The 18,384-nt window shown below is 35.2% G+C and overlaps 2 protein-coding genes and 1 non-coding gene across 4 annotated transcripts; 1 reads left to right on the forward strand and 2 right to left on the reverse strand.

The window, feature by feature from the left end:
- Positions 1 to 201: 201 nt before the first annotated feature.
- Positions 202 to 14,162, forward strand: cpb (F-actin-capping protein subunit beta). Its single transcript, XM_089632208.1, has 5 exons — positions 202 to 503; positions 710 to 1,094; positions 2,634 to 2,833; positions 3,821 to 3,932; positions 4,863 to 14,162. Exons 1-5 carry the CDS (start codon positions 501 to 503, stop codon positions 4,991 to 4,993), a joined length of 831 nt encoding a protein of 276 aa, XP_089488334.1. The 5' UTR covers positions 202 to 500; the 3' UTR covers positions 4,994 to 14,162.
- Positions 14,163 to 14,478: 316 nt separating this feature from the next.
- eEF5 (eukaryotic translation elongation factor 5) lies at positions 14,479 to 17,233 on the reverse strand. Of its 2 annotated transcripts, none has more exons than XM_089632220.1 (4): positions 17,154 to 17,233; positions 15,973 to 16,251; positions 14,770 to 14,968; positions 14,479 to 14,673 (listed from the first exon to the last, which is right to left on the reverse strand). In XM_089632220.1, exons 2-4 carry the CDS (start codon positions 16,179 to 16,181, stop codon positions 14,602 to 14,604), a joined length of 480 nt encoding a protein of 159 aa, XP_089488346.1. In that variant the 5' UTR covers positions 16,182 to 16,251; positions 17,154 to 17,233; the 3' UTR covers positions 14,479 to 14,601. The 2 variants fall into 2 exon arrangements, with proteins under 2 accessions (XP_089488346.1, XP_089488351.1); XM_089632225.1 differs by having other exon boundaries at positions 17,086 to 17,189.
- Positions 17,234 to 18,082: 849 nt separating this feature from the next.
- Positions 18,083 to 18,155, reverse strand: TRNAR-UCU (transfer RNA arginine (anticodon UCU)). The gene has a single exon. It is a non-coding gene; the product is annotated as a tRNA-Arg (tRNA).
- Positions 18,156 to 18,384: the final 229 nt, after the last annotated feature.

Here is an 18,384-nt window from a genome sequence, read left to right on the forward strand (position 1 = left end):
TTGCTTGAAAAATAATCTTTGCCTGCGGAGGGCGGATTGGAAAAGTTTAATGGTATTTATTGATAATTAAAAAAATATGACTGTTCCTTTTTTTCAAATAGGTCACCGTGGGACGAAATTAATATTTTTAATTTTTATCTCACTTGCTCCCGTACAATATATAGAATGTGAGAGAAATGGCAATACTAGTATATTATGAAGCTCAATTTGATGAAGATTTTCCGGAAATATGAGGATGTTCCAGTAAATGTAGTTGATTTATTTCACCTTTCATTCTAACGAAACATTGGGGTGTATATGTTATGTGAGGAATATTTGCGGAGGCGAGCAATTCTTGATATCAAACTATTTTCGTCATAAATGTGAAGTAGGTATTTTTCTATATGGCCGCGACCGGAAGCTGTCACCAATATCTTCAGTTCATTTTATGCTGGCTCCTATCTTGCCCAGCCCACTTCTAGGAAAAAATATTACAAATTTGTCCATTGAGATCATCCAAAATGGTAAGTTTAATTGCTTTTAAATATGTTTTAATAATTAGTTATAATTTTTTTAGTTTACGGTTATTCGCCATGTCGAAGCCAAGATTTTGACAGATTAACATGGTACATAAATATTTGTTTTGAATTTATGGAAAACTATTTAGCTTTATTAACTATCGCTTTTGAATTTGTGAGTGTACAAAAATAACATATCTTATTATTTCCAGACGGATGCTCAAATGGATTGCGCTCTCGACCTTATGAGGCGGTTGCCTCCCCAACAAATAGAAAAAAATTTGAGTGATCTAATAGACTTAGTTCCAAGCCTATGTGAAGACCTGTTGTCTTCGGTGGACCAGCCGCTAAAGATTGCCAAAGACAGAAGTAATGGCAAGGACTACCTCTTATGTGATTACAATAGAGATGGTGACTCATATCGCTCACCATGGTCTAACACCTATGACCCTCCTTTAGAAGATGGATCTATGCCTTCAGAGAAATTAAGGAAATTAGAAATAGATGCAAATCACGCTTTCGATCAGTATAGGGAAATGTATTTTGAAGGCGGCGTATCATCAGTTTATTTATGGGACTTGGATCATGGATTTGCAGGTTAGTAACTTAACTACAGTTCATTTATTGTTTTCGCTAGTGACAGCAGTAGCACATTACTTGCAATAATTTCTGTGCTTCTGACCTCACATTGTTCAATATACATCAAATATTCCAGCACAAATTAATATATAAGTGGTCGACCTTAGGAAAGGGTACATAAAATACTAACTTATCTGTCAACGACATCATTATCATGCTTTTTCTTTGTTGTTATTTTATAGTATTTATGTTCTGTTAATGATTGATGTCATTTAAAATGTTTGCACCATGACAAAATAGGACAGTGAATCATCATTACCGATGCAATAAACTTAATCAGTTCCCAATGCTGACTAATTTAAGAGGAAAACATCTAATATTATTTTAAACCGTTTCTTCTATTATTGTCTTGTGATAATGAGATAAGTCTAGTAAGTAAAATTTTGCAGTGCCCTTGAAGAAATTTTTCACAAAAACGGTGCTATATAAATAATCCAATTATTTTTATTATTCAATGGTGAAAAATATTAATCAAAATATTTGATTTGTTTATGCAGCTATTTTCGTAAACTTCATCAATCAGTGAACATTGCAAAATACATTCTGCCAGCACTTATGTATCATCACTAAATATGCAGGCTGATAATGTCTGCAATTGTGATTTGTATCACAAGATTTTTGATTTGATAATTTATTTATATTTAGTCCACTTTTCTACCAAGATTTCTTTCAATGCACTCAAAAATCATGATTTATAGAAAACAATAAAAAAATAATACTTCATGGTATTGCTGCTGAAAGCTCCATCATAAACTCTCTTTCTGATACGCATCATTTATCAGGAAGAGGTTATAATGGACCTATCTAGGGGTCTAGCATGGTAAAATCAATAACTTCTATAATATCAGATCAATAGGCTTTATTGACGACGTTTTACATCATTTTCCTAAGCACGGTTGCGCTCAATAGGCATGTCGATAGCTAAGCCGATATTGACAATGAAATAAATAGTAAATCACCCTACGATAGCAACAATGTCTATGAATCGACATTCCTAAATATCAAACTGCTACTGAATTGAAATACACTTTTAATGTACATCTAATGGCAGTTCGCATGTATTTTTTGACACTAAAAAGGGATTTAATTAGTTAATGAGGTTTTTAGCCATATCTTGTGATATTCTGAATTCCGTTTATCCGAGCTCGAACATATTCAATGGATCGTGTATATGAGATCCATCAGTCTGCCTCTGTTCATTAATAAGCCAATAATTTTGCATAACGGATGACATAACCGAAGCTTATCTGTTACCTTCAAAGCCACGCTAAAATTAGGCGGCTTCGGCTGTCTGCATATTTTATATAAATGTTGACCGTGCTGGCTTATTCCGCCTAATACGGATTTAGTCAATATGGTATTGATATAGGATTTTATAGATTGACTGTACTAGAACCCTATTGTATGCCTCACAACAACTAATCTCCACTTTCTCGCTTTGATAACATTGTCAATATATATTTTCATTTTCATCATGTTAACGTGTTATGTTTGCAGGTGTCATCCTCATAAAGAAGGCGGGGGATGGCTCCCAGAAGATCAAAGGGTGCTGGGACTCCATTCACGTAGTGGAGGTGCAGGAGAAGTCCTCGGGGCGCAGCGCCCACTACAAGCTCACCTCCACGGCCATGTTGTGGCTGCAGACGCACAAGGAGGGCTCTGGTACCATGAACCTGGGCGGAAGCCTCACCCGTCAGGTATAAAACCAATCAAACACCAACTGTTCCAATCAGATCCAATTCGAATTACCCCAAGGTTCTTCCTGATGAACAAGCAAACAACAAACCTATTCTTTAATCATCTTCCGTTTTGTCACTGTGCTGTTTTATCCGTTAACCTTTTCTGATACATGTCTCGTTTATGAAAAGGTGGAAGTCGTAATGAAGATTCAGGTGGTTAATTTTATTTCGAATCTACTATGGGACCAAGGATGAAATCTTGCTACAGAGAGAAATGCATTTTTGGTGTATCAAGCTGTGTAAAAAATGGCTCAAAAAGGAGGTGGAGCAATAATATGCCTTAATATTCCAAAAGTCAAACAAAAAAAATCTAAAATTGAATGTACTTCTTGAAATCTGTAAAATGTCAGGGTTGAATCAACAAATTTCAGAACCAGGCAATGATACTTTTCAATTTCGTGCGTACATACACCACTGTGTGAGAGCTATTGAAACTTTTCATGCCAGTGGTAGACAAGTTAACGAGAACCAAGTCAAAATGGTTTAAACCACAAAACCACTAGGTTATTAATTAGGTTGGTAATTATGTATATTGATTCAGTAAACTGATTACTGTAAGCAACATTTAAATAATTAATTTCTTTCTTTCTGGATTTAGGCATGATATATTGGTTTAATAATTCTTGACTGCACTCATCGCTAAATAAATATTCTAATAGAGCCATACGATACGCACCCACTGAATAATAATTGTTCATTTCTTATCAGTTGACATAAACAGATAAAATGTATTCAGGGGTGTGGCTGTTTTGCTTTTGGCGGATATGCTATCTTTTCAAACAAGACTTATCGGCTAATTCCTTGGTTGGTTTAGCCCCCCATCACAATATTTTCCGCTTATTTTGATGGTAGCAGGAGATTTTAAAATATTGTCAGGTTATTTTAACCCGAGAATGTTTGTCTTTCTTTTTATTTGAAATGGATTTCTAATGCAACTATTTTTAGGCCGAACAAGATGCCACAGTGTCTGATGCCAGCCCACACATTGCCAACATCGGGCGCATGGTTGAAGATATGGAGAATAAAATTAGGAATACTCTCAATGAGATATATTTTGGTGAGTAAAGATTTTTACTTTTTATAAATGAACTGGCTAGATGGTACCTGCAAAAATTTACTTTTAATTGCAGTATGGTATAGCCAAGTAGGGAGCACAGACTGTATTCTAAAAGACACGGTCCAGGATATCGATTCTCCAATCCAGGCCGCTCGTAATCGCCGTGGAAAGTTTATACATTGGTCGACACTCTTATTCTTGAGTCTCGTCCAAGGTACATACTTACCTATGCCAAACGTCATTCCACTCGAACGAGTGGGTCGAACCACCCGTTGACGAGTGGAATGACTTCGTCGAGAATGACTGGTCGAGATTGGACAATAATTTTAAATTTTCAACCTCTTTATGATGTGGTAGCATTTATCAACAACACCTGTAGTCAAAATAACAAAGTAGTCCCAGAGAGAGGTTGTTCGTATGTCATCAATGAGAAAAAAAAGAACATACTAGAATGATCACATCACAAACAATTTCCCTCTGGGACCACTATATCCTTTTACAACTGGCTTCATACGAGCGTCAGTTTGTTTTTGAAAAAATCCTGACAGAAAATAAATCTGTTTTTGGCAACGGAACTGGTATCTATCGAATGTGCGGGAGCTGCTTATGTAGGGTACCCTCATGGCCACATGTTTTAATCAGTGAGTCTCCCTACCCTATAGTATCATAACTAAGAGCGTTACTAGTGCGACCAAACACAATTCGGAAATTGTTTGCTGGTTGCGAAGGGTTGATTATCTGTTGACTTATATTGTATACTAGTCGCAGTGAGAGATCGTATGTGACGTCATCTTCTCTTTGTTTTTTTAAACAAGACGCATGAGAAAGAAGAGGACGAACACCGATGACGCTAGAGCTATAGTTTATCCTTTTACAATAACAGTTTTTAAGTACATTTTTTTTATCTTACCATCGATTGTATATTTGTAGGCAAGACCAAGGACATTGTGAATGGGCTGCGTTCTGCCGTGGCCCTGGGCGAGCAGCGGCGACAGGCGGAGCTGCGGCAGGACCTGGCCGCCGCCCTGCAGCGCCGACACGCCGCGCGCCCTGCTGACTGAGCCCACGCTTCCCCCCTATCCCCCTCCTCCCCCACCGCCTACCACGAGCATCCCCTCTAGCCAGCCCCCATAGCCCCGTTAGCCCACCAACCCCAACACCTCCCTTTCGTTTCCGCATCTGCCCAAATTCTTTAGTATTATAAAAACATAGTTTAATCATACAGGTATTATTGCTTTCATCGCTGCAGTGCAGAGGATGCCTTTTGCACAAAAACCTTATCGGTTCAGAACCGTGATAAAGTCAGGGGTCTCACAACAAAATAATATGGTAGTCTAATGGAAGTTTTTTGGACACTGCCTTATTTGTAACACTTATTTATAGCTAACTATTCAACATTGCAGCGATGGAAAGAACTGGACTTGTAACATCGTCTTTCAGTACTATTATACAGCATATTGTATTATTGCAGTTCATTCTGCAAGCAGAGAACCGGGGAATTGTAATACCTCCATGAAAAAAATATTTTAACTTCATTTTAAAGTTTGGCATTTTTAAAGAAACATTTTCTTTCTTTACAATAATATTATTAACAAGCGATAAATACATCAATTATGAAATTTGTATCCGTCAAAACTTAAAACGATTCGGCATATTATTATATATAAATAATTAATAAAAATATTATGTACTTGTATAAAACCTAGAATAAGAGTATCAATGGCACGTGTGGTTAAACTACATTATCATTTTTTCATCCATGATACATTTTTTCTTCTTTTTTTTCAAGATAAATAATATTATAGATAGAATTAGCTATTTTTCTTAGTTTCCACTGTAATAAAATTACCTGTAAATACAAAAATATACTGAGGGAAGTTCCGGAAGGTCCTACAAGCCTAAGAACGCGATACGGAATACAGCAGAGACTGTTCAAAACAAGTTTAAATCAAAATTTAACTAAAGAGTATCTTTAAATCAAGTACTGAATTAATCCGTATATTTAAATTTGGATAGGAAAGTCGTTATAATGCTTTTTAGTTAAATAATATAATATTATCGCTTATTATGACTGTATTGCTATCTCTGACACTTAATATAATCTAACAAACATTGTGATGAATGAGTTAGGTGGTTTATATTTTATTTTCCTTAGGAGGCCGTATTGCATTTACAAATTTTGGATGGTTCGTTTGTTGCTGAAATAAAATTATCAAAGCGAAATCAAAACATATTTTATGTCTGAAGCTCTCTTGAAAACACTCCCTTACAATTAACGCTGGATTTGACAGTCATTATGTTTGTATGTAATGCAATGTTAGCTAATATCCATTTCCTTTAGAAATACTTAACGGTATGATTGATTTTGATAGGTAGTTTAGTGAGTAGGCTATAATAATATGTATAATAAAACCTCACTTGTGAAATCTTGGCTTGGTTTGTTCTACAACAGAACCTGATGCATGATGTTGGTGAAAAGCGACCACACTACAAGTGCGGGTGGATGGCTCTCAAATACAAATGTCTTTTGATTTCCTAAGCGAAGCAGAATGAGCGGGGAATGTACTAATAAGTGATTGGTTTATTGCATTTATTTTCGCCCTTTAATCACTGTCTTAGTTGACTGATTTGCTTGGAGGCCTAGTGCAAGTGCAGATGGTTCACTTTTTTAAAATTCTGTTTTCTGTGTGGCCAGGTGGTAGACAGTGTTGATTTAAAAAATTATTAACCATAATATTACAAGTTCTCAAATAAATATTAATGTGCCCCACTCAAAGTAGAAGATAAACACAGCCACAGTTTTTACCCCCATGTTATTCTGAAACATTGGAATATAAATTTAAAATTTAAGGACATGCAATATGTCCTAGTTTTAATATCAATAAGGAACTCCAGTCAATTTTTACTTTTTATTCTATTCACCTTCTAACTTAAATACAAGTATTTTTTAATGTTATTTTCATAGTTAAAATAATTTTCAAAGTTTGAAATTCTTTTATGGTTTTTCGTTTATAGCAAGGCCAATTCCACAAATCAAAAAACTGTCAAAATAAATAAAGTACACTTTTTAAATAATTTACATTTACAGCAGTGTGCGAGTCTTAATGCCCGCATTCTTAATGCATGCCAGCCATAAGGGAACGACTTAAGTTCTGTCAGAAACCGCCAACCGATAACAAGGGAGTTTTAAGTCTCTTATGGTGTTAACTGTTTTTACATTACGATTTATTAATTCTTTATAATAAAATTTATAATTTCCAGAATCAGTATTTGTTGATCTATATTCATTTTATTGAGCCTTAAATTTTTTCACTTGAGTTCCTAATAAAGAACAGTAGTTCAGAATAATTTGTGACAAAACAGTGAAAAAAAAGTCTGTATACTCGCATCTGTAAAGTAAAGCCTTATTCATAAGAAAGTAAAATGTTCGGCATCCTGAGTTTCTTTTGTGCTAGTTTTAAGCGCGCTTTCCACTGCGAGTGGAGCATACTTTGTACGGACTCCACTCGACTCATAAACTTAAACTGCTTCCAACACTTGCTTCCATGTAAAATGAGGTGAACGGGTCAGACAGAATGTGGTAAAATAGGTTTCAACGAATCTGCTTCACTAGCAGAGCAAACTTTGCCCGACTCCCAAACAAACTGCATACAATTTCTTCCATCAAAAACGAGGTGAACAGAGTGGACGAGTTAAAATTGGATTGAACGAGTCAGTTCTCCCACGACTTTTTCTATATTTTGTTTAAAAATATCACCTTTTTAAAAATGAAAGAAGTTATTGAAATTGTTGTCGACTGACTCAGTAATTTTTAAATTTTTCTTGTAAATCCCAAAATAGGTATGTAATCTCGTTTAAATGGTCTCTCTTCGTATACAGTTACTTATGGAAAACTTTGGTTTGGCTTGCTTCTTTTTATAAAAGTTCATTAGTAAACATTTCTTTATTGTAATCATTTTCACTAAAAGCAGTAATACATAATACCAAAAGTACATAACTATTTCTCATTTTCTGTTCAACTCATTTCTCGCATAGCCAGTAGTTGAAGGCAACAGCTCTTTTCAGCAACAATGTTTTGTTGGAAGGTCAAAGTTATTTCTATCATTTGCTACCCCACTTAGCTCAACACATTCCCGCTCGCAGTGGAAAGCCCGTTTTAGCCTTTTACTATAAAAAGTATTTACATTTTCACTATACACAACAAAATTGCCAAGAAGACAGATCCACTTTTGTTTGCTTTCAATAAATATGTATTTCGATAACTAATTAAAGAAGAAATTTAGAATAGTTTTGGTTTTTGCCAGTAATGTTTATAGCAGCCATTCAATGTTGGACTCCCATGTGTACAGGTAAATCATTTTAAAGAGATCCTTGCTTGTGTAGTAGTGAAGTGTACGGATCAAAAACAGTTATTAACCTTTTTAATGCCCAATGTTTTTAAATGGAAATTGAAATTCAAATTTAAAAAAATCTTTATTGTACAAATAAAATATAACGTTCAAAGGGTTACCAGCTTATCGGTACATCCTATTTCTTACAGTTAACCCATTATAAAAATCACAACCTAATTTTATGGAGAAGCTATGGTCGACCTGAATTTTTTTATTGCTAGAAAGCTCATAGAATGAAACATAAAAAGAACATTGTCATATTGAATCACAAGGTTAATTTTTAAAAGTCTAGTAGAGTTGCACACAAGCAACTTTAGTTGCAGGCAACAGTTTCATTACAGCATCAAAATCCATTGACGAATATGGAGGTCGCAACACTAAGGACGGGTTGTTTCACAGAATTTGATCCCTTCATCAAATTTCGAAGCTAATATTCAAGTTCTATTCTAGTTATGTTATTATTCCAGTTCTGTGAAGCAACTGGCCCATGATGTAATAACAGAATTTGAATAGAACTTTCACAGAACCAGTTCTGAGATATTTGAGGAATTATTCAAATTATTCAAACTTTCAAAGTACTTGTGTAATGACACTAGGTGAAAATAATTATTTTAAATTCAATAATAATATTTTTTAAATGTAATAATTGATAAACGTCGCTATGCACCCAGTATCTTTGAGCTTCTGCAGGGTAAGGGGGAACTACAGGCGAGTGTTCTAAACTAGTTTGAAAACCTTTTTTGAAACTTTATCTTGCAATATATTATTGTCCTGCACAAATACATTCAAACATAATATAATGTTTATCCTCTTTAAAATGATTTGCTTATAAATTCTTATCAGATTCCATACAAAAACCAAATGGTGAAAATTGTATTGTTGTAAGACTTATTTTGTGAATGGAGATTAACAGATTTGCAGATTCACTTTACCACACACACAGCACTTCATGTCCAGTAAATTAGATTATTCCGAATCGTGCAATATAGGTTGTTAAATATTTATGTATTTACTTGCACAATATAACTTGGCCATTATCGTCCCGTGTGTTATTTTTTTACATTGTATTATGTATTTTTAAGTTCTTATAATTATTATTCTTTATTAAAGTTCTTTAAAAATCTAAATTTATATTCTTGTTGCGAGTTGTGCTTCATTATAATAATATCAAATGACTGATTGCATACACATTAAAATCTCCTTACAATTTATTCAACATCTAAATAAGGGAAGTTTCATAAAGTCATTGTCTGTAGCATTGAGAGATTGTAATTTGCAGATGCAGAAATAATCAGCTATGTGGTTTGTTATTGTATTGCTTTACCCTGGAGTATGTGTAGTCCAATTTATATTAGAAAAAGATGGATACCACCTGTTACAGATTTGCTAAGCCAACCTCTACACCCCCACCTTAGTTGATCTCAGAGCCCAAAGCCAATTCGTCTGGTTTTGCTCAACCATTTCGACGATCCCGAAGAACAATGTCGGATGTGCAAATTTGTAGTTTTGCAGTAGAAATGTTTGAAGTTTAGTTTCTGCTTTTTACTGTTTTTGAGATCAAGAAATATAATGTTGTTTAATATTTTACACTAACCTATATTTAATTGGAGAAATATATTATCAAAAATAGTAAAAATGCAGAAACGAAACTTTAAAAAGCTCTATTGCAAAACTACAAATTTGCATTACATTGTTCTTTTGGACGGTCTATTTATTCCACCTTACTCACTGAACTTACATAGTACAATAAATCAAACTTTATATAGGAAAGCTGGCATAGCTTTACACTTAACACATTTAAAAAAAAAAATAAGAGTTCAAATACCTATTCCTTCATATAACACGTAGTTTCAGTAATTTATTTTGCATAAAAGGTGACAAATAAATAACTAGTCTATGACTTTTTTTATTTTATTTAAAAAATAATAACTAATAAAAATATTATAAAGAAAATAGTTTCATAAATGCATTATTTTTATTTGCTTTGATAAAAATTTGGGGAGCTCGATACGATGTGGATGTGACAATAAATTCATTCCCATCAGCGAGGAATAATTTTTTTAAAGAATATAAAAATTAGTATTAAAATTCCTGGCCAAATCCATCATCAAGCGTCAATTCCATTTTCGGTTTTAATATTAAGTGCAACATGTACATAGAATTAACAGCGTAACATTTAATATTTGAGTTCATTTTACGAAAGTTATTGCATTGCGCAAAAAGTTTTATTGTAAAGCATAACAAATAATTATATAACGTCTACATTATTTCATGCCTTTTTAATTAACCTATTCCCTATAAATTAAATATTATGTTTCAAGACAATATTATTTTCTACATAATAATTTCAAGAGATTGTGTATGTTTGGAATCCGCAAATTTCAATTAGTTTTTCTAACCACTCTATGCTAGGTCACCTCATAATTGGTAGAATGTGGGTGTCAGGGTGATTGATCTTAATACGAAATTAATCAGATTATTCTTTGAAACATACATTAGGTAGTTTAAGAGGCCCATTAGTGTTAAAAATAGAAATAACTAAAACTACAATCTCATACTAATAATATAACACTCATAAAACAGTTTCAGTTGCGCTTTACTTAATTGACCCAAAAAAATAGGGGGAGGGCGGCAAGAGAAATTTTTAGTGAAAGGAATCAGCTTCTCAGAATATTTTCATACCCTCAAGGATATCCTGAGAAAAAAGAATAAGTTCCTCGAAAATTAAAAAAATGTTTTGTAACATTTTTACTAAATATTTCAATTCCTCTAAGAAATAATTGACAGTTCCGGTGACATCGCAGGAACCGGTTCCATGTAACTGAGGGCAGGAAAATATTGACCATCTCCACAAGGATTTGCTTTGGTTCGTCTATCCTTCTTTCTCCAGGATGGGTGACTTCTACAGTGGCTAGATCGTTACTTTGCGAAGACCAACAAGATAATTGCTGTAGGAATTTGCAGTCAAATTAAGACTAGTCCATGAGCTTCTATATTCATTTCACCTGAGAAAAACAAATCCCTATAAGTCACGGAAGAAGCAAGTTAGCACAACACCCGTTTCATTTGATCGGTGAGATCCAGTTATCCATCTCAATGCCTTGAAACTATATACTAGCAAATATTTTCATGCAGTGTGCATTTTCATTCAAAGAGAAGAATAATTCAAGAACAAAGATTCTCACATGGAAAAATGTCTAGTAAATTACAAGCAACCTATGTTTTAATCTGACCTCCAACTTTTGAAGTTGAAGGGAATTGGAAGGTTCTTCCAATACCTGGTGTAGTCAGAACAGAAAAAGTTCAAAAATGTTTACACATATGTCACATTTCGAGAAGTGTAGTAGTACCTCACAAGGAATGTTTGGCAGACCTAATACTGTTATCTATCGAAATGATGCTGTGCTTGCTTAATTCGGCTTAGCCTATTTCAGCATATCGCTCGCCATACACTCCCATTGGAATTGTATGGTGAGCGAAATGCTAAAAGAAGCCATGATATGTATAGTGTAATCTGTCCTAGTATCTTATGCAAGTTTCAATGATTTCACCAGCTTGTGATGTACTTCTGGCTGCAGGATCTGGAGCCATTGTGAGAAAACACACAATTATTGTCATAAGCAGTGTTGGTTTGTGACTTTTAAATGAGCTAGAGTACTAAGATTGAAAAATAAAAACTTTATTGATGATGCAGTTATAGATATATATTTAAAAAATATATCAAAAAGATATCAAGATTCTTTCAGTGTGGGGATACTCTAACCCAAGGCTGCCCAACCCCAGGCCCGCGGGCCATAATGTGGCCCGCGAACGAATTATAAGTGGCCCGCGTGAACCATTTTCAAAAAACCCGCCAATCCGCCAATTACACAAAAATACACCGGTTCTTATATAGTATTTTTTGCGAATCTTGTAGCCTAAGTAATTGTTGTGGGGAATCACAATGTTTTTGGGTGCGCGGAATTTTTTCCCAGCGAAGTTCCGTAACAACCCCCCCCCCCCCCATGGATTTCAAATATTTGGTGGGGAGCAATCATTTTGATTTTTTTTTGTGAGGAATTATGTTTTATAGAAATTCTCTAACAACCCCCCCCCCATGGAAATAGGAACCGTCAGGTATTCAGTGGCCCGCCAGTGATTCAAAATCGTCAATTTGGCCCAACTGTTAAAAAGGTTGGGCAGCCTTGCTCTAACCTAACTGAAAAATCTTCACACAAAAATTGTAGTTAAAAAAAAAACATTTCGACTATAACATCAATAAATCTGTATTTTTCAATCCACTCTAGCTGTGGAAGTGGCCACTCAAGTCAAGTGCCACCACTGGTTCTACAGCTAAAGGTGAAACTAGTAGGTACGTAATAGAATATTCTTAGAGGTGTGAAAGTCGCCAATTTATTTGAATGGATTTGAAAATACATAGAATCATAATAATTACTCGGTTGCAAGTAAAATTACATTATGAAACTAAAAGCATTACACATTATTTAAAAGTATTTGTTAACATCATGTCTATTTCCAAACTTCAAGGCATAAAATTGACATAAAAAAAATGGTTAGATTGTATGGGAATGAACCCTCTACCCCTCATTTGTACTGTTAGCCCACAACCACCAGTACATAATTTATCCAGAACAAGAATAAGCGGAGAAAGTTGAAACAAAATCAGTAGCTTTAGGCAGTATTTTTTATTGCTACAGAGGCCATGCCATTTTCACGCTTCATTGAAAAGTAAGAAAATATGCCACTTCACAGCAATAGCACTCTTCTCTTTTATTTGTAACTCGCGTGACTAATTTATACAGGGGCCATAAAACACGGACTGCTACACAATACAATAAGCGCTACAGGACTAACATTTCCACAGCAACTAGTCAGACAAACGTACGCACTGGGAATCGTGATACAAGTCTAGTCGGAAAGGAAAGTTAACTACATGATCAGGTTATCACCACACGTAAATAAATGTTCAGATATTTTTCCACAAAGGATTTTATTTTATTGGTAAAAATAATTGCAGAAAATGATAATAATCACCATCCAGAATTTCCTTGTAGCTCAAAATCATCATTACAAGCCACTTCACTTCTACACTTCCTTTCCTCCAAAATCAGTTCATAATATATGTACACTCGATTGGTTAATATGTTCTAATCCGTGATTCTTCTCCTGTTAACAATAATATTCTACAAGATAATTTAGTGTAAAGTATCTTAGAGAGAAATCTCTTAATGCACAACATGAGATCACTAAATCATAATGGAGAAGCAAGGCGACAGTTCTCCGAGTGAGGCAGCGGTCGGTCGGTCAGCCAGCCCTGCCAATATCTGTTATAGCTCTATCGCTGCAGCCAACCCAAACACTGCCTACTGTGCTGCACACCAGGTGTAGACCAACCGGCCACTAGCCATCACGCCACCCAAAACAAAAGATGCAAAATAAGCCCACTGGCTGCTCTGGGGACCGCCTGAGACGGATCAGGCCAACCTCTGCATGACATTAATAGCATTTAACAGTTCAAAAATCGGCAGAAAAATATCAACGCTCCATATTAATTTTTTTGTTTTTTATATTTTATTTATAAACTTTCAATAACCGTCATTTCAAATATCATATCCTGATAATTAACAAACATACCGCAGGCACTGGGCAGAGGTGGACTGCGTACCCACCTGGAAGAGAAGGTTGCAGGTAGTGGTAGTGTCACACCGTACAGTGTCAGCCCACCTCGCCACATTCAACTGGAAACTGTATACATGCTATAATTACATTATGAAATAACAGAATTCAGTGATAAGCCAACAAAGCACATTGACTAATAAATGCGGTAGAAAGTCAATAACACCAACTACCTTTCCTATGCGAGTATTATTATGTACAAGGCAAATGAAAACATGAATGGTATCCAAAAGGCTATTGTTAGTTGGCAGGATCACTTAAAATGACGTCCTTTATTGTTAAAAACATAAATAGTTAGAAAATGGCGTACAGCGTATATGGAAGAGTGTATAGAACTAGGTGGTTATTATAGACACTAAGGGAGTCTGACTGAGACGTATGTATGTAGTGTGTATGTAGGGGCGGGAGGGGCAGACGACAATGATGATTAGAAAACACATACGGCTTCGGCCGAAATCACTTCCGCACACAAAACTTCCTTCTTCTTTTGTCATTATTTATATATATTTTTTATAAAAGACCAGTCCATGTATTATGTTTAAATGTATCATTACAATAATGAGAGTGTAGTTAGGATGACGCAGAAGGGAGCCACCGCCAGCTTATTTATCCAGCGCCGTATTGGCCTTGATGGCGATGACGCACTCCTCTCCGCAGGACTTGAGCACGGTGCACTGGAACAACAGACAGAGGAAGGGGCATTAGTGGGTGGGCGGTCCTCACAACCTACATACTATACTAAACTATCACTAACAGACTACTTCACTCACCAGCAGCTCCTTGCCAACCTCGTGGTCGGCGCGCAGCTGGGTGCCCAGGTCTCCGTCGGGGATCTTCAGATCCTCACGAAGATCTCCGTTGTCGGCCATCAGGGTCAGGTAACCATCATCTATGTCAGTCAGCTGGTAGTCCTCGCGCTTCACGTGTGGCACGTCCATGTTGTGGGTGGAGGGGCAGATATCTTCATACCTTGGGGTATCAGACAAATAATATAATCATTAATATAGTCAACTAAAAGGATTACTGTCTGCCTTATCACTTGGCTTAGGTTAGCGGTAGAACCGAGATTAAATAAGTTTATTCAAATTTTAACTTCAATTTCAGTGATTGATGTATTAACAGATACCACAGAATATGATAAGATCTATCCACATCACATATATTTTTTTTAAATAAAATTAGGTGGAACAACAAAAGTGTGAAACAACCAATTAATTATTAAATTATAACAAATATTTCTATGTTCACAGAGCACATTTTGCAATATGGTTGACGGTTCCTAACCATCATACAAAATCAGCAATAATGCAACATTCACCTAGTTTGATATACGTAAGATCCTGAAGCGTCCCGGGCATGGATACTATATCAATAATTGCTCGTTGAGTTGCTCTATACATCGACCCTTTTAGAATTCAGTTTTATCGCAGAATGAGATTACTTATAATTGTCCTGAGTTATAAAAAGTAAAACCAAAAGATTATAACTGTATTCACAAACTTTAGGTACTGTTTCCGCAGACGTCCATAAAGCAACTGGGGTGAAAATATCGACGGGTTGATTGAAATTCTGTCTATTCGTACTTCAATGCAAATTGTCAATGACGCAAGCACATTGACAACTGACATTGATCGTATCCGGACCCCTTTATACACATTACATTGGAATGAACAAAGAAATTAAATAAAGAAAAACAACTAAACAAGAAATAAAAACACAATCATATAAATCTTCATGGTGGCTTGGTATATTGATCACGTCAATGATCAATTTTTTGAAATTACATATTAACTAACCAATAAGATGAATTAGTGCGACAACAATTTGACAGTTGTAAAATAGCAGAATAATATGATATTTCATTAACTACAGTGTGACGTGGTAAGGATTTTGAAAATAACAAGTTATTACATTTTGAGTTCACAATGATGGCCAGTACAAGTCAAGGCAACATTTAAAAGGGTGGTACTAACTTTTTGCCATTGAATATGTCGATTCCGACCATGTGCACCTTGGCGTGTCCGTGCTTGCCAGTCTTAGAGGTGGACATCTCCACGATCTTGCAGGGCCTTCCCTTGAGCATGACAAAGCCGTTCTTGCGAAGGGCAGAGCACTGCATAGGGAAGGTGGCTGAAGCCCCCGAATCTCCTGTTTCGAAGTGGGTATCTTCCATGTCAGACATTTTGGCAGATTTTTGTTTCTTCCTATTTATCTAGTAAAGTGGCTGCTCGCACCAACAACTTGTGGTGGATCTGTGGATAAATCGAAAGCACTTAACATTAGCTAAACTTTTCATAAATTGATGAATTAATTGCGCAAATTGTTTTTAACAATTTTGTTAAATATGTAGCTCGATTGACAAAAATGATTCCGGAAATTTTTTCGCAGCCAAGACAAAAAATGAAAATGGATGAAAAAGAAAACACTTTCACTGTAATAAGTGTTCCCGGATATTGTTATTTCACGCCGCCACTACCCATCCAAATGAAAAGGTTGACACTGTTGATTTTAGCGAAAACTTTTTAAAATACTGTCGACATAGCAGTACTATCGACAACTCAAAAAAGGTAATCTATGAAGGAGGTTATTTTTTACGAACGTTTTTTCGTTTTGCGCAGCCACAACAGACGTTGGCTTTAGAAAAATGGTTACAGTATCTTCAAATACCACGATTGAGTTGCATCAAATGTTATCACTGCAGAAGGGTAGTTTGTGCAAAAAAAATCCGTAATTTTTGATAAAAACTCAATTGTGGAGGAAAATATTGACCTCTAGTGGCAGCATGATGTAGACATGTGGCTCTATACATCTATCACAAAAGTTGACATTTAGAAAAAATTACGCTATGCAAAATAAATAATCAACAAACGGATTGTAAAATTGCGATATCCGATGCTCGCTTGCGCGAATTTCTTTTCAATCGCAATATTGTTGGCCAAATAAGACGAAAGCCGACAAAAAGACGTGGTTTGTTAAGTCAAACCAGCCGGTCAAACCGAGCACGAAAACATTTCACTGGCACGTATAATTACTACAAGACCTTTAATAATTGAAGTTATATATGAGCACTACATGGAAATACTTACAAAAATCAATTAGTACAGGTAACTACACATAAAACCACAGGAAAATGGAAATATTTATCGATACTCACATGTGACTAAGATGGGTTCTTCAACCGAAAGACCCTGTTGCGCCTGCGTAGCAGATTTAAGAATCACTTCCTGCGACGGGGACGACAAACACTATTTCAGCGCATCAACTATTCGCGCTAATTTCAAATTCATTAGCTTATTTTCAAGAGATTTTTAAGTTTTTAAAACTATTTTTTACTCTTAGTTATAGAAGAATAATTAATTCAAAAAATTGGAACGATTTAGGTAGCGCTAGATTATTTTATTGCAAAACTTTGATCAAAAAAGATTTTTGAAAATTGACACCATGAACTCTGTTTTATCATCTGCGTCAGAAGTCAAAGTTTCTAGAAACTGTCGATAGATATCGGTAGTGATGTGCGAATCATTACACGTCAGCTTTGACGTTTTGTATCATTTTGGCGGGATTTTTTATGTTTTGTGGCGTCATTGCTATTGATAAATAAATAATCTCCGCATTTTACTATGTACTCATTTGTACTTCCACACGTCAGTAATTTTTATTTTAGTTTCGCGAATCAAAATATTGCAAAAATAAAAATATTGAGATTTTTTTTCAGAATTTTTATTACCTGTATCTACTACGATTTTTAAAGTTCTGTAATAAAGTACATATAAATTGGTATTTTTTAAAAGCTTTTCGACGTCCTTCAAAAATAAATCTGCAGTTTTCTAGTTGAAAAAAATATTTTATTTAAATGACATGGACCTACACATATTTTATTTTACTTTTACTATCCGAAATATTTATGATAGCTAGTAGTAAATAGCAAAAAAAATCTAATAAAAATGTCCAGAAAATGTTGTGACGATGGTTATGATATCTATCAAAATCTTTATTTTTCCATAATTACCCGGATGTTTGAAATATACAATAATCGAAACTTTCTCGAAAGTAGCAAAATGCCGTCAATTGATAGACAGTTTCCATCCCTTGTGGGGATCGAACCCACGACCTTTGGATTAGAAGTCCAACGCGCTATCCTCTGCGCCAAAGGGACATGGAGCGGTGCGGCTCCAAACCAAATATTGATATTTGGACAAAACTGGGAGTCGACTTTCGGCGCTTCAACGTACAAAGGTCGTTTTCTTTACAATCTGATCTCCGCACATTTACACATAGCAAAACTAGTTCATATGCGTTCGTAAGTAATACAATAATACAGAATCATCACTACATGGGTCTCTCGTTCTCCACGGTTTTATTTTATTGATGAAAAGGTCAAATTA

Source organism: Hesperophylax consimilis, chromosome 1 (assembly GCF_061612785.1).
Source record: "Hesperophylax consimilis isolate HC1 chromosome 1, BYU_Hcon_1.0, whole genome shotgun sequence".
Taxonomy (NCBI): domain Eukaryota; kingdom Metazoa; phylum Arthropoda; class Insecta; order Trichoptera; family Limnephilidae; genus Hesperophylax; species Hesperophylax consimilis.

Coding starts and splice junctions, on each gene's coding strand:
- eEF5 (XM_089632220.1), bottom strand. CDS start 16,181: ATGTCTGACATGGAAGATACCCACTTCGAAACAGGAGATTCGGGGGCT. Junction 14,969..15,972: donor GACATATTCAATGGCAAAAA/GTTAGTACCACC, acceptor TGATACCCCAAG/GTATGAAGATATCTGCCCCT. Junction 14,674..14,769: donor AGGTTGGCAAGGAGCTGCTG/GTGAGTGAAGTA, acceptor CTGTTGTTCCAG/TGCACCGTGCTCAAGTCCTG.
- cpb (XM_089632208.1), top strand. Junction 2,834..3,820: donor GCGGAAGCCTCACCCGTCAG/GTATAAAACCAA, acceptor AACTATTTTTAG/GCCGAACAAGATGCCACAGT. Junction 3,933..4,862: donor TCTCAATGAGATATATTTTG/GTGAGTAAAGAT, acceptor GTATATTTGTAG/GCAAGACCAAGGACATTGTG.